Source organism: Pristiophorus japonicus, chromosome 9 (genome assembly GCF_044704955.1).
Source record: "Pristiophorus japonicus isolate sPriJap1 chromosome 9, sPriJap1.hap1, whole genome shotgun sequence".
Taxonomy (NCBI): domain Eukaryota; kingdom Metazoa; phylum Chordata; class Chondrichthyes; family Pristiophoridae; genus Pristiophorus; species Pristiophorus japonicus.
Genome location: NC_091985.1, coordinates 213,911,076 through 213,935,671, shown reverse-complemented (window position 1 = coordinate 213,935,671; position 24,596 = coordinate 213,911,076). Strand labels below are relative to the sequence as shown.

Here is a 24,596-nt window from a genome sequence, read left to right as displayed (position 1 = left end):
AAATCCAAGATAGAGCTGTGAGGCTACTCGGGAGAGAATATTCCTGTGGTAGGTCATATCACCATACTGGTGAAATACAAGGATCAATTTCAGAACTTGCCTCTCTTAGTAATGACAGGAAACAATCCTGCCTTACTAGGAAGAAATTGGTTGGGGTCACTGAAGCTGGATTGGAGTGAGTTTTTTCTTGTTGAAACGATATTTGCATCAAAGGATGAATTCATCAAGAAGTATCCGAAGGTGTTCTGCAAAACAGGAAGTCCAATCCAAGGCTTCACGGCGAGTGTCAGGGTACTGAAGAACGCTAGACCGGTTTACTGTAAGCCATGTCCCATACCATATGCACTCAAGGAGAACGTTGAACAAGAGCTCAAAAGACTAGAGACTGAGAACATTATCTATGTAATTGGGTTACACCCATTGTTGTTGTACCTAAGTCTGATGGTAAGGTAAGGTTGTGTGGTGATTATACAGTAACCGTAAACCAGGTTCTAGAGGGTAATCTCCCCAGTACATTGCCGAATGTAGGAGATTTGTTCACAACACTGACAGGTGGTCAGTTATACGTCTTGAATAAAGAGTCAGACTAGATACTGCAAGCTCCAAGTAAGGTGTGACCGTAGTCCTTTATTACAGATCTCAGAGTGTCTCTGCAGCTTGTGAGGCCTCCTTATATACAGGTGCTCCCAAGGGATTGTGGGATCCCTTGGGACTCCAGGTGATAAGCCCTCTGGTGATTAGACATGGTAGTTACAGGTTTACATACATAACAACACTCCCCCCCAAGTCAATGGTGTAACTATTTACAATGTGAGTTGATCTGGGGCCTTCCTTTCACTGGTTGATCATCTCGGTGCAAATGCTGGTTTTGGTGAGTCATTTGTTGGGCCCTCGCTGGGCTGCTGTACAGCTAGCCTTGCTGGGCTGCTGGGGTTGGTGAGTCCTGCTGTGCTGCTGCAGGTGATGGGTTCTGCTTCGTGGTCAACCGCTGGGTCGGTTGCCACTTGTGTGTGTGCGTTGGAGGGTCGAAAAGGGTGGAGTCTATTGTGGGTTGTTCTGGATAGTCCATAAATCTGAGTTTGGTTTGGTCCAAGTGTTTCCTGCAGGTGAATCCATTTGAGAGTTTGACCACGAACACCTTACTCTACTCTTTGGCCAAAACAGTGCCAGGGAACCATTTGGGACCTTGTCCATAGTTCAACACAGATACAGGATCATTTATCTCAATTTCACGTGACACATTTGCGCGATCATGATATGTATTATGCTGAAGCTGCATGCTCCCTATCTCTTCGTGTAGATCAGGGTAGACTATTGAGAGCCTTGTCTTAATGCCCTTTTCATGAGCAGTTCAGCGGGAGGGACTCCAGTGAGTGAGTGGGGTCTTGTGCGGTAATTAAGCAGGACTCGGGATAAGCGAGTCTGCAGTGAGCCTTCCGTTACCCTTTTCAAGCTCTGCTTGATTGTTTGAACTGCTTGTCTGCTTGACTGTTAGACGCTGATTTAAACAGGGCAGATGTGACATCTTTGATCCCATTGCGGGTCATGAACACCTTGAAATCGGCACCGGTAAAGCACGGTCCATTGTCACTTACAAGGACATCAGGCAGGCCGTGCATGGCAAACATGGCCCGTAGGCTTTCAATGGTGGCAGCGGATGTGCTTGCCGGCATTATCACACAGTTAATCCATTTGGAGTATGCATCTACAACCACTAAGAACATTTTTCCCAAGAATAGGCCTGCATAGTCGACATGGACCCTGGACCATGGTTTGGAGTGCCAGGACCATAAACTTAGGTGCGTTGCTTAACTGTGAACATGTATTACATTTGTGCACGCAGGACTCTAAGTCTGCATCGATACTGGGCCACCTCATGTGAGATCTGGCTATCGCTTTCAGTATTACGATGCCTGGTGTGCTGTGGTGATCACTAATGAAAGTGTCCCTGCCCTTTTTTGGCACCATGACCCGGTTACCCCATAGGGGGCAGTCTGCCTGTATAAACATTTCATCTTTGCGCCGCTGGTACGGCTTTATTTCTTGCTGCATCTCCAATTCCCGTGGAGCACACAGTTTTTTTTACTAAGGACAGTAAGGGGTCCTGGCTCGTCCAGGTTCTAATCTGTCGGGCGGTAACAGGTGATTGTTCACTCTCGAATGCTTCCATTACCATGACTAAATCTGCGGACTGTCCATTTCCACCCCTGTAGTGGACAATGGCAGCCTACTGAGAGCATCGGCACAGTTTTCTGTGCCTGGTCTGTGGTGGATGGCATAGTTGTATGCGGACAACATGAGCACCCATCTTTGGATGCAGGCCGATGCATTCGTATTTATCCCCTTGCTTTCAGAAAAGAGGGATATGGTCGGTTTCCAATTCAAATTTGAGCCCAAACAGCTTTTGATGCATTTGCTTTACCCCGTAAACACACGCTAGCGCTTCTTTTTCTATCATACTGTAGGCCCTCTCAGCCTTAGACAGACTTCTGGATGCATAAGCAACCAGTTGCAATTTCCCAAATTCATTACTTGCTGCAATACACACCCGACTCCGTACGACGCGCATCACATGCTAGTACCGAACGCTTACATGGATCGTACAACACAAGCAAATTTTTTCAACATCACAACTTCCTAGCTTTCTCAAAGGCGTTTTCTTGGCTTTTACCCCATACCCATTCATCTCCTTTACGCAGTATAGAGTGCAGGGGTTCTAACAATGTATTAAGACCCGGTAAGAAGTTACCAAAATAGTTCAGGAGTCCTAGAAACGACCGAAGCTCCATCACGTTCTGTGGTCTCGGTGCATTCTTGATTGCCTCTGTCTTCGAATCGGTGGGCCTGATGCCATCCACCGTGATTCTTCTCCTCAGGAACTCCACTTCAGATCCCGGAAAATGCACTTTGAGCGTTTTAGCCTGAGCCCCACATGATTAAGCCGACTAAGAACCTCCTCCAGGTTCTGCAGGTGCTCGACGGTGTCCCGACCTGTAATCAAGATTCATCCTCGAAGACCACAGTGCGCGGGACCAACTTCAGTAAGCTTTCCATATTCCTCTGCAATATCGCCACGGCCGATCAAATCCCAAATGGGCATCAGTTATAAATGAAGAGACCTTTGTGCGTGTTGAAGCATGTGAGGCTTTTCGATGATTCCTCCAGCTCCTGCATCATGTAGGCCGAAGTCAAGTCCAGCTTTGTGAAGGTTTTCCCTCCCGCCAGCGTCACAAATAGGTCGTCTGCCTTTGGTAGCGGGCATTGATCCTGCAGTGAGAAATGATTGATAGTTACTTTGTAATCACCACAAATTCTGATGGTGCCATCTCCCTTGAGGACTGGAACAATCGGACAGGCCCAGGCATTGAATTCGATTGGTGAAATGATGCCCTTTCGTTGCAGCCTGTCCAGTTCAATCTCCACTCTCTCTTATCATGTAAGGTACCGCTCTGGCCTTGTGATGGATGGGTCGCGCCTCCGGAATCAAATGGATCTGTACTTTTGCTCCTTGGAACTTCCCAATGCCTGGTTCGAACAGCGAGGGGAACTTGTTTCGGACCTGGGCACATGAGGCATCATCAACAGACGAAAGCGCTTGGACGTCGTCCCAGTTCCAGCGTATCTTTCCCAGCCTGCTCCTGCCAAACAGCATGGGGCCATCGCCCGGTATCACCCAGATTGGTAACTCGTGCACTGCTCCATCGTAGGAGACCTTTACGGTAGCACTGCCGATTACGGGAATCAGTTCCTTTGTGTACGTTCTCAGTTTAGTATGAATGGGAGTCAGGACTGGCCTGGAGGCCTTGCTGCACCACAATTTATCAAAAGTCTTTTTGCTCATTATGGACTGGCTTGCACCCATGTCCAGCTCCATTGTGATAAATGTGTGCACCCCATATACCTCTGCATCCTCAGTCTGAGGCTCTGGTTCATCGTGATCCACCGTGGATCTGTCCTCCTCTGCAACATGGTGGTTTGCAGGATTAGCAGGGTTTGCAGCTCTGCTGCACATACGTTGGAGTTGTCCCATTGTTCCACAGCCTTTGCAAATATATCCTTTGAAGCGGCATGAATGGAAACAATGATCACCCCCGCAGCACCAACAAGGTGTTAATGGCCTTTTATTCACCTTGATGATGGATTCTGACTCATCTGTGGACGTGCAGCTGCAGGCGTGTAAGTCTTGCCCTGAACATTTCGATTCAAAAACAAGGTTATTTTGTTCACAGTACTTGTAGCAGCACTCGTGTTTTGAGAAATCTGTTTGGTATTGTCACTGGTGGCAATAATCGCCTGGACTATCGCTATAGCTTTACTCAAGGTTAGGGTCTCTACAGTCAAAAGTTTGCGAAGTATTATTTCATGGCCAAATCCAAGTACAAAGAATTCCCTGAGCATGTGCTCCAAGTGTCCTTAGCTTGGCGACGTAGCTCACCACTTTCTGGCCTTCAGACCTCTTGTACGTGTAGAACCGATACCTCGCCATCAGAATGCTTTCCTTTGGGTTAAGATGTTCCCAGTGTGCACAATTCATCATACAACTTATCTGTGGGTTTCGCTGGAGTGAGCAGATTTTTCATGGGGCCATACGTTGGTGCTCCACAAACGGTGAGGAGAATCGCCCTTTGTTTAGCAGTGTTCGCTTCTCCTTCCATCTCGTTGGCCATGAAGTATTGGTCGAGTCACTCCATGAAGGTTTCCTAATCATCTCCCTCCGAAGATTTCTCCAGGATGCCCACAGTTTTCTGCATTATTGCGGTGGGGTTCGTCATTTGTATCTCATTGCCAGTTGTTATGTCTTGAGTAAAGAGTCAGACTAGATACTGCAAGCTCAAAGTAAGGTGTGACCATAGTCCTTTATTACAGATCTCAGAGTGCCTCTGCAGCCTGTGAGGCCTCCTTATATATAGATGCTCCCAAGGGATTGTGGGATCCCTTGGGACTTCAGGAGATAAGCCCCCTGGTGGTTAGACATGGTATTTACAGGTTTACATACATAACAATGCTTGACTATAAATATATATGTAGGCCTATATCAATTTAATAGACTACCATTTGGAATGTCTTCCGCTCCACCATATTCTGAGGGATGGTGAACCAGATTTTGCAAGGTATTGAAGGGGTAGTATATTATTTAGATGACATACTAATTTCAGCACCAAACAGGCAAATTAATAATAACATATTGAATGAAGTCCTCAAATGGTTAGAGAAGCACAGAGTATGAGTGACTGCTCGCAAGTGTAAGTTATTTCAAAACTCAGTGAAATACTTAGGGTACAGAGTAGCCAAAGGTTGTTTACATCCAACCAAGTGAAAGCTGGGTGCAATCAGAAATACACCCACTCCCAAGAATGTCACTGAACTTCAATCATTTTTGGGTCTTTTGAGTTATTATGGGAAGTTCCTACCAAATTTGGCTACAGTGTTACATCCATTGAATGAACTATTGAAAAAATAGGTCCATTGGAAGTGGTCAGAAGAATGCAACACAGCATTCAAGGAGTGTAAAAGCAAATTGGCAGAGAGCACCATGTTAATTCACTATGACGTATGTAAGGAGATCAAGATGGCATGTGATGCCACTCTGTATGGAGTTGGGGCAGTGATCCCTCATGTACTACATAGTGTGGAGGATAGACCAATTGCTTTTGCTTCACACACTCTTAGTGCCAGTGAGCGTAATTATGCATAAATCGAAAGGGAAGCTTTGGCATTAATTTTGGGGGTCAAGAACATAAGAACATAAGAAATAGGAGCAGGAGTACGCCTTGCAGACCCTCGAGCCTGCTCTGCCATTTTATACGGTCTTAGTTGATCAGATCATGGACTCAGGTCCAATTCCCTGCCCTCTCCCCATAACCCCTTATTCCCTTATCAGTTAAGAAACTGTCTATCTCTGTCTTAAATTTATTCAATGTCCCAACTTCCACAGCTCTCTGAGGCAACGAATTCCACAGATTTACAACCCTCTGACAAAATAAATTTCTCCTCTCATTTCAGTTTTAAATGGTTGGCCCCTTATTCTGAGATTATGCCCCTAGTTCTAGTCTCCCCCATCAGTGGAAATATTCTCTCTGCATCCACCTTGTCAAGCCCCCTCATAATCTTAAACGTTTCGATAAGATCACCTCTCAATCTTCTGAACTCCAATGAGTAGAGGCCCAACCTATTCAACCTTTCCTCATAGGTCAACGCTCTCAACCCCGGAATCAACCTAGTGAACTTTCTCTGAACTGCCTCCAAAGCAAGTATATCCTTTCATAAATATGGAAACCAAAACTGCACGCAGTATTCCAGGTATAGCCTCACAATACCCTGTATAGCTGTAGCAAGACTTCCCTGATTTTATACTCCATCCCCTTTGCAATAAAGGCCAAGATTCCATTGGCCTTCCTGATCACTTGCTGTACCTGCATACTAACCTTTTGTGTTTCATGCACAAGTACCTCAAGTATACAAATACTTGTATGGTCCTAAGTTTACCATTGTTACGGACCATAAGCCCTGACACCAATCCTCCATCCAAAGTCCCCAGTTCCAACATTAGCTGCAGACCAAATGCAGAGATGGGCTTTCAGTTAGTCAGCATATACATATGGTATTGAATACAGACGATCAGCTGATCACAGTAATGCTGCTGCTATGTCTAGATTCCCTTCCCCATCACAAGTTACACCCAATAGTGAAGAAGTGTTCTGTTTTTCATACATTGATGAACTGCCAGTCACAGCTGAAAAGATTGGTAGAGCAACCAAACATGACCCAGTTATGTCAAAAGTGTATGATTACATCGCAAATGGCTGGCCAAACCATGTGACAGACACAGAGAAGTAGTGGCAGGGATTGTGGATGGATTAGTTGTAATTTACCAAAATTCCCTGGATTCTGGGGAGGTCCCAGCAGATTGGAAAACTGCAAAAGTAACGCCCCTATTTAAAAAAGGAGGCAGACAAAAAGCAGGAAACTATAAACCAGTTAGACTAACATCTGTGGTTGGGAAAATGTTGGAGTCCATTATTAAAGAAGACATTTGGAGAAGCAAAATTCGGTAAGGCAGAGTCAGCATGGATTTATGAAGGGGAAGTCATGTTTGACAAATTTGCTGGAGTTCTTTGAGGATGTAACGAACTGGGTGGATAAAGGGGAACCAGTGGATGTGTTATATTTGGACTTTCAGAAGGCATTTGACAAGGTGCCACATAAAAGGTTACTGCACAAGATAAAAGTTCACGGGGTTGGGGGTAATATATTAGCATGGATAGAGGATTGGCTAACTAACAGAGAACAAAGAGTCTGGATAAATCGTTCATTCTCTGGTTGGCAATCAGTAACTAGTGGGATGCTGCAGCAATCAGTGCTGGGACGCCAACTGTTTACAATCTATATTTATGACTTGGAAGAAGGGACTGAGTGTAACATAGCCAAGTTGGCTGACAATACAAAGATGGGAGGAAAAGCAATGTGTGAGGAGGACCAAAACATCTGCAAAAGGACATAGACAGGCTAAGTGAGTGGGCAAAAATTTGTCAGATGGAGTGGCAGAAAAAATCAAAGAGGAAGTTATTATTTAAATGGAGAAAGATTGCAAAGTGCCGCACTACAGCGGGACCTGGGGGTACTTGTGCATGAAACACAATAAGGATAGTATGCAGGTATAGCAAGTGATCAGGAAGGCCAATGATATCTTGGCCTTTATGGCAAAGGGGATGGAGTATAAAAGCAGGGAAGTCTTGCTACAGCTATGCAAGATTTTGGTGAGACCACACCTGGAATACTGCGTGCAGTTTTGGATTCCATATTTACGAAAGGATATACTTGCTTTAGAGGCAGTTCAGAGAAGGTTCACAAGGTTGATTCCGGGGATGAAGGGATTGACGTATGATGAAAGGCTGAGTAGGTTGGCCTGTACTCATTGGAGTTCAGAAGAATGAGAGGTGATCTTATCGAAACATATAAGATTATGAGGGGGCTTAACAAGGTGGATGCAGAGAGGATGTTTCCACTGATGGGGGAGACTAGAACTAGAGGGCATGATCTTAGAATAAGGAGCCACCTATTTAAAACAGAGATGAGGTGAAATTTCTTCTCTCAGAGGGTTGTAAATCTGTAGAATTTTCTGCCTCATAAAGCTGTGGAAGCTGGGACATTGAATAAATTTAAGACAGAAATAGATAGTTTCTTAAACGATAAGGGGAGAAGGGGTTATGGGGAGTGGGCAGCGTGCTGAGTCTATGATCAGATCAGCCATGATCTTATTGAATGGCCGAACAGGCTTGAGGAGCCATATGGCCTACTCCTGTTCCTATTTCTTATGTTCTTATATTCAACCATTCTTCATTTTTAGGAATGAATTATCAGTCGATAAAGATTGTATCATGGGGGTACCAGAGTGCTTATACCAAATAAATTCAGGTCCAAATTATTAGGAGATCTTCATGACCAACACCTGGGAATGTGCTTGACCAAGAGTTTTGCATGCAGTTACTTATGGTGGCCAGGTCTAAATAAAGATATAGAATACATCGTCAGTCGGTGTATGACATGTCAATCGATAAGCACGAAACCACCATCAGTACCATTACAACCATGGAAATGGCCTCCCAGGGTGGGGCAAAGGTTACATATCGTTTTTGCTGTGCTAGAAAGACAACAATTGTGGTTCATAGCCATTCAAAGTGTGTCGAGGTGTTTCCAATGCGGAAAATAACAACAAGTAAAACATTAGACATTTTGCGAAGATTATTTTCTTCATTTGACCTCCCAGAAGAAATTGTTTCTGATAATGGACCACAATTTTGTTCAGAAGAATTTTCAAAGTTCACGAACAAAAATGGTGTGAAACATACCAAGGTTCCACCGTACCAGCCTGCTTCAAATGGTGCAGCAGAATGCACAGTACAAATTGTAAAATGTGCCCTCATCAACAGATGTTGGATCCAAATTCAAAGAAACGACATTGGACCACAAATTAGCTCATTTTCTAATTACGTATAGTAATTCTCCTCATACAACTACTGGTAGAACACCAGCAGAGTTGTTTCTCAAACGACAGCCACGAACCAGATTCTCATTGTTAAAACCAAACTTGGCACTGTCCGTAGAAGAGAAATAATTAAGATAGAAGGAGAATCATGATAGAGGTAGAGTAAAATAAAGAAGTGTGAATTGAAATCAGAAGGTGAGAGTGAAGAACTATCACCAAAAATGGTTAAAGTGACAACAGGAAGAGTGGTGAAGATATGTGGTCCTCGCACATATTTGTTCAAGATGTTTGATCATGGACAGGTTAGGTTTCTTCACGTTGATCATATTTTACCGACAGACATGGAAGGAGTTGAAGGTTCACATGATTTGATTATTTCCGACTCATTAGATAGTTTTGATACAAGTAACGTACCAGTAGTATATCTTACATCAAATGTACTGGAAATAAGTCCAAGAGGTAGTCAGAATTTAAGTCAGAGTCCGAGTCAGGCAGACAAACAGTCTGAAGTTGCAGAGAGTTCAACTGTAAATCAAGGGCATCCCTTGGAGGAAAACATTCCCCGGGATCAGCCTAGAATGAGTCTAAGTTCGACACCATATTTGGAAGGTTCTGTTAAAGAACGAAGGTATCCTTTTCGAAACAGAAAATAAGTGGTTAAGCTTGATTTGTAAATATGGCAAAATAAGTCCATATCTTTTCTTATGTATAACCATGCAAGTTATGTATGATGATTGTTTGTTTTAATTACTACTTCATTAAGGAGGGAGAAGTGTAATATATATAGCTCCACCCAGTGGACTACTGTGCCATTGCAGCCAGTGCTGTTTATAAGAATAAATAGTTCAGGTCACCTGACAGGCATTCCTGAAGTTATCAGCCATCTTAAAGCCTGTGTGTTTGTGAGTTTGTACCGAAAGCATAACAATGGGGAGACTCCCTCTTTAAACAGGGTCCCTGACAGTGAGAGACTCCCTCTTTAAACAGGGTCCCTGACAGTGAGAGACTCCCTCTTTAAACAGGGTCCCTGACAGTGAGAGACTCCCTCTTTAAACAGGGTCCCTGACAGTGAGAGACTCCCTCTTTAAACAGGGTCCCTACAGTGAGCGACTCCCTCTTTAAACAGGGTCTCTGATGGTGGGACTCCCTCTTCAAACAGGGTCCCTGATGGTGGGACTCCCTCTTTAAACAGGGTCCCTTATGGAGATAGGCCCTCTTTAAACAGGGTTCCTGATGGAGATAGGCCCTCTTTAAACAGTGTCCCTGACAGTGAGAGACTCCCTCTTTAAACAGGGTCCCTGATGGTGGGACTCCCTCTTTAAACTGGGTCCCTGACAGTGAGAGACTCCCTCTTTAAATAGGGTCCCTGACAGTGAGAGACTCCCCCTTTAAACAGGGTCCCTTATGGAGATTGGCCCTCTTTAAACAGGGTCCCTGACTGTTAGAGACTCCCTCTTTAAACAGTGTCCCTGAGGAAGTGACTCCCTCTTTAAACAGGGTCGCTGATGGAGCGACTCCCTCTTTAAATAGGGTCCCTGACAGTGAGAGACTCCCTCTTTAAACAGTGTCCCTGACAGTGAGAGACTCCCTCTTTAAACAGGGTCCCTGATGGAGAGACTCTCTCTTTAAACAGGGTTCCTGATGGAGATAGGCCCTCTTTAAACAGTGTCCCTGACAGTGAGAGACTCCCTCTTTAAACAGGGTCCCTGATGGTGGGACTCCCTCTTTAAACTGGGTCCCTGACAGTGAGAGACTCCCTCTTTAAATAGGGTCCCTGACAGTGAGAGACTCCCCCTTTAAACAGCGTCCCTTATGGAGATTGGCCCTCTTTAAACAGGGTCCCTGACTGTTAGAGACTCCCTCTTTAAACAGTGTCCCTGAGGAAGTGACTCCCTCTTTAAACAGGGTCGCTGATGGAGCGACTCCCTTTTTAAATAGGGTCCCTGACAGTGAGAGACTCCCTCTTTAAACAGGGTCCCTGACGGAGACAATATTGGAAGCGGCTTGCCCTCCTTGCTGCTCTCACACCAGCCATGCTCCACGTGAACTCCTTCTCCTCTCGGGGCCAAGCTACAAACCCTGACTTTAAGGCGGCCAGGGAGCAGTTGACTTGTTGCAAACACATTACCAGCATGTTGAATTTCTCCGTAGGGATTCCGCTTCATGAACACAGCCACACCGCTGCAAACTGCACTTTGGAAGGGCTCCTTAGCACTGGAACCCACTTTTCAACTTTTTAGGCTGAAAATCGATTGGGCCTTTCGGTAATGGCCCCACAAATTCAGGAGGAGCGCCTTCTTTCTTGCGTGACAGAATTTCGGCGCCACTGCAATTGCTGACAGGGCAGGTTCCAGGATCTTGTGCAATGTGTCTCTACCTCCTGCTGATCAAGTTGTGCTCCACCCATTCGGGGTTGGTGCAATTCTGGGTGAAGCTTTTGGTGATTCACCTATGGACGCTGAGCAGTGGTTATAATGTGCTGTGTCAACAGGGAGATAGTGAATATAAGGCCAGGCATCAAGCTGCAAACCACTGAATGTTTGCAGTGTCACTGATCACCCACCGAATCCGCAGTCAAGATGACCGGCAGGATTATCCTGTTCGAGAATCCCAACTTTGTCGGCCCTGCGTACTGCTTTAGGGACAAACTGAATAACCTTGCGGATGTTTCGTGGAGTGACCGTGCTCAATCCCTGACGGTGCAAGGCAAACACTGGGTTGCATACACGGATATGGAGCAAGAAGGAGAGGGACTCCGTGGTAAGGGAGAATTCGTGGTTTATGGAGAAGGGGACCATGTGCTGTCTGACAAGATGAAGGAACGGATCAAATTCTTGCGCCTGGTGACAGAAGCGCTAGATGTGAGAAAGATTGAACTGTACCAACACACTGATTATAAAGGTAGGAAGCACATTGCCCAGAATGATGAAACAGACCTGAAAAATTCTAAGTTCGACAATATGGCCTCGTCCCACAAGGTGACGGGAGGCGTGTGGATCCTATACGACGGTCCCCATTTCACAGGCGATTGTTTCATCGCCTTTAAAGGTGACGACATCCAAGACTACGGAAAATATAAATACAATGACAAGGTGTCTTCACTGCAACCCTTAAACAGCGACGATTTTATTCTGCCAAAATCAGCTGCGGAAAACTGTGCAGACCCAGCCACCGAAGAGTTGAGCAGACCCAACGCCGGGCCCTCTGCTCCGAATTCTGCCCTCCCCTCTACTGATTGACTGTCCTTCCTGTGCTCAACCTGTTGGAGAAGAGAATCTGCACCAAACCTCTTTCACTGAATGCTCAATGCAAGCTGCTTACCGGAAAAGCTCCCGCTTGCTGTTCCGCGGTGCAGATTGTGGGGTGTGGCTTTTTGTGGGTGTACCGTCGCTTGGCTCTGTATGCTCAGAATTGCAATCCAATAAAACTACAATGCTTGAATAATGATTGCCAATGTTTCCGTCTGGATCATTCTCCCCTTTTAAAATCTCGAGAAATTGGTCTCGGGCGCTGGCGCGGATCGGGTGGGATCAGATCGGCTGCCCACTGCAGGCAGAGCCTGAAATTGAACTGCGGTAACTGCGGTGCTGTGCATAATCCAATTGGGAAATGTTTCACAGTGTAGGTATGGGAATGTCGCAGGGCATGGTCAACCCTGGAGGTGCCGAGGGAGAAGTGAATTACCAGGTCGTCAGGGAACCTTGTCCTGAGGCCAATATTATCCCCCAGTCAACATTACAAAACAACAGATGATCTGGGCCATTATCACATCGCTGTCTGTGGGAGCTTGCTGTGCGCAGATTAGCTGCTGTGTTGCCCACATTGCAACAGCGACTACACCGCGAAAGTACTTCGTTGGCTGTAAAGCGCTTTGAGAGGTCGATGGTCATGAAAGGCGCTATAGAATTGCAAGTCTGTCTTTTCTCTGTGCTGTTCGACCTCACTCCCCCAGGCATTGCATGGTGAGAGTGAGCTCACTGACTTTATCCCGGTGATATCTATCTGCCAGGCTCTCGGCGCGGGTCTCTGCACACTGTTGTTGAAACTGCTTCCTACCGATCTGACCGGAGGCCTGTAAAGGGGGCTGTATCCACCGGAGCACAGCGGGCTGACAGGGGGTTTCATAGAGGGTTTTTCTTATGCTACATGCAGGTATCTGTTTGAGCACGGGTCGGGACTGCTTCACCACAGGGAGCGGAGGAGGCAGAGAATGCCGCAACTTTGAAGGAACAAAGTGATTATCTGCACGAACATTGTTGTGCCCTTCTGCGTGTGCCCCCCCCCCCCCAATTCGCAATATGAGGGGGCTCGACAAGGTAGATGCAGAGAGCATATTTCCACTCATGGGGGAATCTAGAAGTAAGGGCCATAGTTTCTGAATAAGTGGCCGCCCATTAAAAACTGAGATAAGGAGGAATTTCTTCTCTCTGAGGGTTGTAAATCTGTGGTATTCTTTGCCCCAGAGAGCTGTGGAGGCTGGGTCATTGAATATATTTAAGGCAGAGATAGACAGATTTTTGAATGAAAAGGGAGTCAAGGATTATGGGGAGTGGGCAGGGAAGTGGAGTTGAGGTCAGGATCAGATCAGCCATGATGTTATTGAATGATGGAGCATGATCGAGGAACCAAATGGCCTACTCCTGCTCCTATTTCTTATGTTCTTATGGTCCAGCTCCATGGGACAAGGCCACTCCCACTGGGTCTGTATCAAGAACAGAGGAACAGGGGTCGGGAGAGAGGGAGAACATAAGAAATAGGAACAGTAGACCATTCAGCTTATCGAGCCTGCTCTGCCATTCAATACGATCATGGCTGATCTGATCCTGGCCTCAACCCCACTTCCCTGTCCGCTCCCCATAACCCTGGACTCCCTTTTCATTCAAAAATATATCCATCTCCATCTTAAATATATTCAACGACCCAACCTCCACAGCTCTCTGGGGCAGAGAATTCCAAAGATTCACGACCCTTTGAGAACAAATTCCTTCTCATCTCCTTCCTAAATAGCCGATCCCTTATTCTGAAACAGTATGCCCCCTAGTTCTAGATTCCCCCACGAGCGGAAACACCCTCTTTGCACCTACCTTGTCGAGTTCCCTCAGAATCTTATACGTTTCAATAAGATCACCTCTCATTCTTCTAAACTCCAGCGCATATAGGCCCAACCTGCTCAACCTTTTTTCATCAGACAACCGCTTCATCTCAGGAATCAACCTCGTGAACCTTCTCTGTACTGCCTCCAGTATATCCCTCCTTAAATAAGGAGATCAAAACTGCACACAGTACTCCAGGTGTGGTCTCAATCTATATGAAGATTAAAGTCGCCCATGATGATTGCCGTATCTTTCTTACCAGCCCCCATTATTTATTGATTTATACTCTGTCCTACAGCGTAGCTATTGTTAGGGCCTATAGACCACCAGTGATTTATTTCCCTTATTGGGAGGAAAATGGTGGTTGGAGGCTTCCTTTGGACGAATGCCTCCAACCTGAAAAAATTGAACAAAAATACCTGGTGGTCACGATGGCACTTTCGATTCCAGTCGAAGACCTTCATTCGCTGCACAGTATATGGAGAGATGACTTCCACCTACGTACGGAAATGCTGGAGTCACAATGGCCCGGACCACCAATCACTAGTAGCGTTCTCATTGATAAAATGAGATCTTCTTTTGGGCGAGTTCCCATTACTATCAATGAGAAAATGCTCGTAAAACATCAATACACAGCATAATAAATTCTACAAACTACCTCACATATTTAAAATGAATTGAAATTAAATGTAATTAAATGTTTTAGAAAAATAAAATATTTTTTGGAAATTTTTTGATGTGTTTTAATAGGGTTAAAAATAAACTTACCTTAATGGACAGGATTTTTTAAACATAAAAATGATTGATTAAATTTATTTTTATATATATATGTTTTAAAACTCTTACGCTGGTAAAAGTAAGCTATGTGCCTGCTTTTACCAGGAGTAAAAGTTTGAAGGACATTTGTTGGGCATGAGTTGAGCAAATAGCCCAATCTCTCCCATGCAAATGTCCTTCTAACAGGGATGTGGAGGATCTATCCAGAGAAATCTTGACAGATCAGAAAAGCCGGTTTTCAGCGCATCCGCATCGCGCCCTGAAAATCGGCTTTTGCGAGGCCTTGCGCAAGATCCCTTGGCACAATTTGATTAGCCTAAAGCCCACGTGCACAGTGGCTGATTGGTTACCTCCCTTCCACGTCACCTAATCACTCGCCTATGTTTTATGTCTAGCTCATGTAACAGTAAGGTACCGTCTCCATTACCGAAGAAGCATATGACTGATGTGACCACAATCTGTTGTTGCTACTAGGAACCTTGCTTAGGCCAGATGTAATCCTGTTAACATTTCATCTCTGCCCATTGTTCGACTTTCCTGCTCTCCTAGGCCCCCGTGGTGCAATCTCCAAGTCACACAGCTTACATCCGTTGGTCATTGCAAAGTCAACATGTTATTCCTAACGTTATCTCAACTGCCCATTAAGCCACCAGAAAAGCTGACCACTGCAAAAGCCTATTAGCTCAATTGAATCCAGAGACCCATTCTAAACCGTTTAATTATAGCAGGGCTCGAAAGCCCCACTTCAGTCCCCCATTTTGGTTCTGGGCTACCCAGCCCAAGATTACCAACCTAATTCTGCTTCGTCCTGTGTCCCCTGCTCCGTTCTGTGGTGATCAGCCACGCAGTTTGGGGGACTCGGGACATAACCTACGTCTCAGAATATTTCAGGGTGCGTGGCTAGTACTTTTTGCTGTTTAATAATTAAAGCCTTTGCTTTCCTTTGCCTCTTTCTGCATGCCATGCATAACCCAATTTCCCATCCAACAGCTAGCCCTAACTGTATGACCACCAAACGCAAGAGAATATATGAAATTCATTCCACAATTCCATACATGTTCCTACCATTGAGTATCCTTCAGGGATTCCTCAATGTCGTTCGAATGCTGTATGGTATCTTCCAAAATCTCATGATAATGCCATATGCTTTTCTCAGTGTCCTTTTTCAACTGTGTCAAATGTTCTTCGAGATGGGGAATGTCTTCATGATCATCATAGGCAGTCCCTCGAAATCGAGGAAGACTTGCTTCCATTCCAAAAGGGAGTTCTCAGGTGACTGAGTTGTCCATGAGAGTCCTGACGTTCCAGGTCCCGAACTTCACTTTGAAGGGTGGAAGATGCCTGTGCGTGAGTTCTTTTAACATGGGATGGCCGTTGCACACCGGCTGCCACAAGGGTTTAACAGAGAAAAGTCTTGGTCCAGTGGCAAGGGGGTCCAAGACGACTGGAGGCAAGGCTCTGCTGTATGAGCAGAGGGGAATGTCTTGCCAACTTGATATCTCATATTGTTTCATTTCATCATCCCATCTCGGATTGTTTAAAGTGATGTTCTTGACGTGTTCCTTTCTTTGCGGGAATAGGTATACCACAGTTTTAGGCATAAAGCTGAAATTAGGTTGTGGGATCGCACATTCGGCATACTCGGACTTAGTTTTTTTGGTATATATGCAGTAAGTCCCTTCATCCTGGGCTGCCACCTCAGTCCCTCCATGACTAAGGGGACTAATTTCCAACATGCAATTAACCATCTGTGTGAACCTGCACGTTGTGCATTGCCCTCCTTCCATGGGGTGCATGCACACTACCACATCCAAATATTGCATGCAGCCAGCAATGTGCACCCCTTGGAATGTGCCACTGGGTTTTACTGCATAAGGGGGCATATTGTGGAATTGATCCCAAGATTGACCTTGTATTTCACCTTTGTTATGTACTGCCCACAAATACCCTGTATTTGTGGGATAGCTAGGATCATATCAATTTCACTTCTCTGGTAATACAATTATTTGGGAATAAGAACACTGTGTTGTCTTACGAACATCGCAGAGGGTAATACCTTCTTTAATCCATTTGGACAACTGCTCATTACTTATCCAATCAGGTATTTTTCCCTGTTTCATCTGGTTTACATTGTGTTGGATATTCCCCAGTAACCATGTATATTACATTGCACATACGAGTTCCTATGTGTCTTGTGGGTTACCTCATGCCGTCGCGTACTTATCTTATTGACAGTCTGGGCATGGGGCTCTAGGATTTCCTCGACTTGCAACATTTGTCTGGCAACCTTGTCCCCCGTTTCCAACAACCAGGAAGTTAGATTGTTTCCCTTTTGTAGAAGGGTTCTTAAGTGTTGCGCTAAGTTCTAAACTTCTTGGTCTATACCGGCTATGTCAAATGTGTTAAAAGTTTCCATCCCCACCACATACCGATAGTGTGTGTCGGTTGTTGTTAGACAACAGATAACATGAAAACCACACATCGTCTCATTGTTCTTTGTCAGACTATCTCGATCATATGTACTGTAAGTATCACCTCAGCGTTTAGCTTTTGTGACCCTCTGATCTCCATTTCGCGTAATGCCCATTGGACTTGGTCCTCAATTGGCCCAATTAACTATCCAAATTCATTATATCTGACCTTTGGCAGTTACACCTTTAACTCCTTTCTTACAGTGATATTTACTTGCCTATGCAAATAAATATTTAATGAAACCCACGCCCCAATTCTCACAGTTTGGACTGAGGTAAAACAAAATTCCCAGCAAGGTACGATCAAGCCCATCACTCTCCCTGAATTCAGTGCAGGTTGTACTGGCCCTCTGCCAAAATCCCTTGATCATTCTCCCATGTAGCCGTGCTGTTTTAGGTTTGCACCACTCCCACTCTGATCAGATTCAATATTACAGGTACCACTTTGTGATGCACATCATAGTACAATATCATCTGAGTTGGGATTACCATTAGCCCATTTGTTGGCCTTTGGACGTGTTCATGACAAACAATTTGTTTTCCACACAAATCTATTTATTCACAGGAGAATGAACCTTTGGATGAGTCTTTTTTTAACTCTACAGCTGTACAACCGTGCTCCCTTCCTTGCATTCCTTAATATAATGGACGGTTACAGTGGTATGATTCCCATGCCACTGTAAATATATCCTTATCCTATACCCTCGGCCGACCCTACTTCTATCATTCACGATATGTCTCTTACTACTTTGTGAGATTGGAGGGGTTTGCGAGGTATGTCTGTGGACAGGAGGTGGTTCCAGATCTGGGACCCGAAGAGATTCTTCCAGCTCCCGTGTCCTGTCCACTTCCCTTTGGATCATACAGAACCTGATTAGGTGGGGGTATCCCATTCTTCCTTATCCCCCTGGAGGGGACGAATCCAGCTCCCCATGTTCATAACCATTTCTTCTCATCTCAGTACCTGCTGGTGAATTAAAAAAAACGTAAACTGGTTAATATAAAACTATTTAATTCTCTTAGGTAAGCGGACTGCATATTCCATGGGACTAGCTTTCTCAACAAAATTATACGGTCCCTTGTACCGGAGTTCAAAACTTACACCCTGGCATAGTTTTGTTCATTTACCTGCAGCACCCATCCCCCGCCAACCTCCCACTCCCGAGGCTTACTTGGGGCTAGATGTAGTCGGTTATGGTGCCCTCCTGATCCCTCAGGCACAATCCATTAACCCCATTAAACAGCATCGCTTCTTCCCGATGGTCATCTACTTAAAACAAAAGAAACAGAGAATCCCTGGTGACCCTGCTTAAGAGCCTGAGGGGTTAATTTGTAACATGATCCTAAAATTCCTTCTACCCCAGGAGCAAATATTCTCTTCAAATTAAGAAAATTTCCAATATTCAAAAGGTATCGCCCACTGAATTAAAAGAGAGTCCACAGCTGGCTTTGTTTCAAAAGCCGACAAATACAGACACCATCAATCGATGTCATCTTCAGTCACACAGCTTGCAGCCTTTCCAGTTTAACTTTCCAGTTAAATAAATTTTTACTTTTGTAAAGTCTCTGTGCTTTTACTTTTAAAATAAACATTCAGGAAAACAACTTCGCACACAATTGCATTTCATCCTTTTCTCCCCAGTTACACAGTAATTCCAATCTTAAACTAACCAATGGCACTTGGAAAAAGGGGAGGAGCAACAGCCACACAAAGGAACATGCCTTCCCAAAAACTTTAAACACCCAAGAAAAACATCAGAACAGTAAGAAACATGATCTTCCCTTTTCATTGAGTCATAACTATCCATTATTCCTTGAACCAGTTTCCATTTCTGATCCCCGTACACTCTAAGTGCACATCCAAGTATTTTTAAAATGTGGTGAGAGTTTCTGCCTCTACCACCCTTTCAGGCAGTGAGTTCCAGACCCCCACCACCCTCTGGGTGAAAAAAAATCTTCTCTAAACCTCCCCCCCGCCGCCATTACTTTAAACCGATCCCCTGTAGATTCCAGCACTTTTCTCTGATATATGTCTATAATTTCATTCCCACTAAACATCTTTAAAAAAAATTCCTCCCTGCTTCTTTTAAACAGTCACCATAGCAACTAACTTCCCCTTATCTCTCCTTCAGCACAAAAGAGGGGCCTCTCTACATTCCATCCATCACTTTTGCCCGGGTTTGTTGCAGTTATAACAGACTTCGGGTTTTCCTACTACCCCCACGGTTTCTAAATCCTCTGCAGCGGCTCTCTTTATTTTCTGTTGTCTAGTCCGGTTGCCCATCGCATTAGTTCGTCATAACCTTGCATGGTGACTAATCCGGTTTTAAGAATAGCTTGGTGTGCGCCGCTGAGCCCATCTTTCAACATTTTTAGGAAGGCTGCATTATTTCTGTTGGGTTGGGCTATCCCGGAGTATGCTAGGAAGCTGGTGTATTTTCTTTCACCATAGTCGTGTGCGGATTCACCTTTATTTTGGGTAACTCCCATTATCAATCCCCAATTTACAGTGACTACTCCCATTGCGCGTGTTACTTCAGCTCTGAATAGCGTGTGTTCGGCCTCGCATTCTGCCACCGTGTGCTACCTCCACGCTCTAGGTTCTGTCCCAGAACCGTTGGCCCAACTGTTCCTACATACTTTCCTGCATTTTTGCCTTTACCAGCCCCTCCACATCTCGGCTATGTAGAGATTGGCAGATACGCATTTCTCTTTTTTTTGCTAAAATTTGGTGTTACTCTGCTTTTATTTCTGGGAGTAATTGCAGCAACTTCAACTTGACGGCGGGGAGAGAACGGTACATACGTAGTCCGGATTAAATCTGGTCCTGCTGTCTTCTTCCCCAAGTCTCCCCAGGCTATGGATTCGCCATCGTCCTTGTCATTGTTGGTCATGTCTGGTGCTGTCGGCACCGTTGGTGACTGACACAGTCGCACTTGCGCACGGTTTCTTAGCGTTTGCTTGCGTTATTTTTGTGGCAGCTTTGATAACTTTTTGCTTAATTCATAATGTGCGCGAGCTAATATCCCGCATGTGTTTTCTTCCTTATGTTTCTTTTCGTTTCTTACCACTTCTCTTGTTCGGCGGGAATTGCACTGCGATCCCATTTAGTTTTCAACATCTTTTCTATAATCTACTTATTTCTATCAGCTGCATACTTGGTTAGGGATCCCCTTGGATTCCCACTCCCAAGTCCTCATTCCCCATGGCTCTTTGTTGTCAGTGGTGTCTCCCTTTCTCTGGCTCCTCTTGAGCGGGACCGACACTTGCAATTTATACTCTCTGCTACCGATTCAATCCAGGTACCGCAATACCATGGAAGTTGCTTTACCTGGGGTAAGTAGCCGTGGACTGCGTGTAGCCTCGTTCAGACCTGCAGGATCAGATCTCTCAGTCAGCTGACACCAGACAGATTTCTGCCTTTGTCCTAACTATGCGTGGTAATTAAAATGTTCTCACGCCTTTGACATGGCTTCCATCTGCCGGTGTCCGCTTGAGATCCTGCCGACTACGCCAGTTGTAGTGGAGTATTTGAAATAAACATTGGACACCAGGTCTGTGTTCTGAGATTCAAGCAGTCTTTATTCACACCGGTGGGGAGACTGCCTACTCTGTCTGTAGTCAGGCTTCGTCGATACAAAGTTCTAAGCAATCTTTTATACACTTGAATCATACATCAGTCTCATGCAGAATTCCTTTACGCAGTTTGATTGGCCTAAAGCCCGCATGCACAGTTGCTGATTATGTGACGCGAAAGGGAATTAGTTAATCTTTCACCTATGTTTCATGCCTAGCTCACGTGACATTAAGGTACCGCCTTCTTTACCGAAAAGAGTATGCTGCAATCTGTTGCTAACATGACCTTTGCTCATGCCAGGTGGAGTTTCTCCAATGTTTTACTTCTGACCACTTGTTCTGCTTGTCTGCCCCTCTCGGCCTCTTGGTTCAACGTTCGGCTATTTGTAATTGTCTCCAATTTACACAGCTTACAACAGTTAATCAAACTGACATGTAATTCTCAGCATTATCTCTTCTGCCCGATAAGCAACTTAAAAAGCTGACCACTACAAAAGCCTATTAGCTCATTTGAGTCCCGTACCTTTTAATTATAGCAAAGCTTGAAACCCCACTTCATACATAAGTCAACAATGCATGGATTATTCCTCAGTCTCCTCATCCCACTCCCCTCAGTAAGAGACTGGATGAATATCTGGGACTGAGGATTTCAGCATTTACTTTGGGTGAGAATTGTTTCGAATTTCAAATTCAGTTTGAGGGTGAGAAAGCTAGGTCTCAAACTAGTTTCCTGAACTTAAATAAATTCAATGACAAAGGTATGAAGGCAGAGTTGGCTAAAACAGACTGGGGAAACAGATTAAAGGCAAGATGGTAGATGAGCAGCGGCAAACATTTAAGGAGATATTTCATAATTCTCATTGAGAAAGGATCTAACGGAAGGATGAACCATCCATGGCTGGCTAACTAAGGAAGTAAAGGATAGTATCAAATTGAAAACAAAGGCATACACAATGTTGCAAAGAATAGCAGAAGGACAGAGGATTGGGACGTTTTTAGAAACCAGCAAAGGAGGCCTAAATAAATAGAGAGAAGATAGTTTTTGAGAGTAAATTAGCAAGATATAGAAAAACAGGCAATAAGAGCATCTACAGGTATATAAAAAGAAAGAGAGTAGCTAAAGTAAACATTGGTCCCTTAATAGTGGGAAACAGGGAAATGGCAGAGATTTTGAACAAATATTTTGTATCTTTCTTCATGGTATATGACACTAAAAGTATCTCAGTAATTGATAATCAAGTGGCTATTGGGAGGGGGGAGCTTAAACATAAGAACATAAGAATTAGGAACAGGAGTGGGCCATTTAGCCCCTCGAGCTGCTCCGCCATTCAACAAGATCATGGCTGATCTGGCCGTGGACTCAGCTCCACTTACCCGCCCTCTCCCCTTAACCCTTAATTCCCTTATTGGTTAAAAATCTATCTATCTGTGACTTGAATACATTCAATGAGCTAGCCTCAACTCCATCCTTGAGCAGAGAATTCCACAGATTCACAACCCTCTGGGAGAAGAAATTCCTTCTCAACTCGGTTTTAAATTGGCTCCCCCGTATTTTGACGTTGTGCCCCCTAGTTCTAGTCTCCCCGACCAGTGGAAACAACCTCTCTGCCTCTATCTTGTCTATCCCTTTCATTATTTTAAATGTTTCTATAAGATCACCACTCATCCTTCTGAACTCCAACGAGTAAAGATCCAGTCTACTCAATCTATCATCATAAGGTAACCCCCTCATCTCCGGAATCAGCCTCGTGAATCGTCTCTGTACCCCCTCCAAAGCTAGTATGTCCTTCCTTAAGTAAGGTGACCAAAACTGCACACAGTACTCCAGGTGCGACCTCACCAATACCCTATACAGTTGCAGAAGGACCACCCTGCTTTTGTACTCCATCCCTCTCGCAATGAAGGCCAACATTCCATTCGCCTTCCTGATTGCCTGCTGCACCTGCAAACTAACTTTTTGGGATTCATGCACAAGGACCCCCAAGTCTCTCTGCACCGCAGCATGTTGTAATTTCTCCCCATTCAAATAATATTCCCTTTTACTGTTTTTTCCCAAAGTGGATGACCTCACACTTTCCGACATTGTATTCCATCTGCCAAACCTTAGGCCATTCGCTTAACCTATCCAAATCTCTCTGCAGCCTTTCTGTGTCCTCTGCACAACCCACTTTCCCACTAATCTTTGTGTCATCTGCAAATTTTGTTACACTACACTCTGTCCCCTCTTCCAGGTCATCTATGTATATTGTAAACAGTTGTGGTCCCAGCACCGATCACTATGGCACACCACTAATCACCGATTTCCAACCCGAAAAGGACCCATTTATCCCGACTCTCTGCTTTCTGTTCGCCAGCCAATTCTCGATCCATGCTAATACATTTCCTCTGACTCGCGTACCCTTATCTTCTGCAGTAACCTTATCGAATGCCTTCTGAAAATCTAAATACACAACATCCATCGGTACACCTCTATCCACCATGCTTGTTATATCCTCAAAGAATTCCAGTAAATTAGTTAAACATGATTTCCCCTTCATGAATCCATGCTGCGTCTGCTTGATTGTACTATTTCTATCTAGATGTCCCGCTATTTCTTCCTTAATGATAGTTTCAAACATTTTCCTCACTACAGATGTTAAACTAACTGGCCTATAGTTACCTGCCTTTTGTCTGCCCCCTTTTTTAAACAGAGGCGTTACATTAGCTGCTTTCCAATCTGCTGGTACCTCCCCAGAGTCCAGAGACTTTTGGTAGATTATAACGAATGCATCTGCTATAACTTCCGCCATCTCTTTTAATACCCTGGGATGCATTTCATCAGGACCAGGGGACTTGTCTACCTTGAGTCCCATTAGCCTGTCCAGCAATACCCCCCTAGTGATAGTGATTGTCTCAAGGTCCTCCCTTCCCACATTCCTGTGACCAGCAATTTTTGGCATGGTTTTTGTGTCTTCCACTGTGAAGACTGAAGCAAAATAATTGTTTAAGGTCTCAGCCATTTCCATATTTCCCATTATTAAATCCCCCTTCTCATCTTCTAAGGGGCCAACATTTACTTTAGTCACTCTTTTCTGTTTTATATATCTGTAAAAGCTTTTATTATCCGTTTTTATGTTTTGCGCAAGTTTACCTTCGTGACCTATCTTTCCTTTCTTTATTGCTTTCTTAGTCATTCTTTGGTGTCGTTTAAAATTTTCCCAATCTTCTATTTTCCCACTAACCTTGGCCACCTTATACGCATTGGTTTTTAATTTGATATTCTCCTTTATTTCCTTGGTTATCCACGGCTGGTTATCCCTTCTCTTACCGCCCTTCTTTTTCACTGGAATATATTTTTGTTGAGCACTATGAAAGAGCTCCTTAAAAGTCCTCCACTGTTCCTCAATTGTGCCACCGTTTAGTCTGTGTTTCCGGTCTACTTTAGCCAACTCTACCCTCATCCCACTGTAGTCCCCTTTGTTTAAGCATAGTATGCTCGTTTGAGACACTACTTCCTCATCCTCAATCTGTATTACAAATTCAACCATATTGTGATCACTCATTCCGAGAGGATCTTTTACTAGGAGATCGTTTATTATTCCTGTCTCATTACACAGGGCCAGATCTAAGATAGCTTGCTCCCTTGTAGATTCTGTAACATACTGTTCTAAGAAACAATCCTGTATGCATTCTATGAATTCCTCCTCCAGGCTA

At 44.6% G+C, this 24,596-nt stretch overlaps 1 protein-coding gene across 1 annotated transcript; it reads left to right on the top strand.

Moving 5' to 3' along the window:
* Positions 1-11,565: 11,565 nt before the first annotated feature.
* Positions 11,566-12,225, top strand: LOC139274115 (epidermal differentiation-specific protein-like). The gene has a single exon (XM_070891157.1). It carries the CDS (start codon positions 11,566-11,568, stop codon positions 12,223-12,225), a length of 660 nt encoding a protein of 219 aa, XP_070747258.1.
* The last annotated feature ends 12,371 nt before the right edge of the window (positions 12,226-24,596 follow it).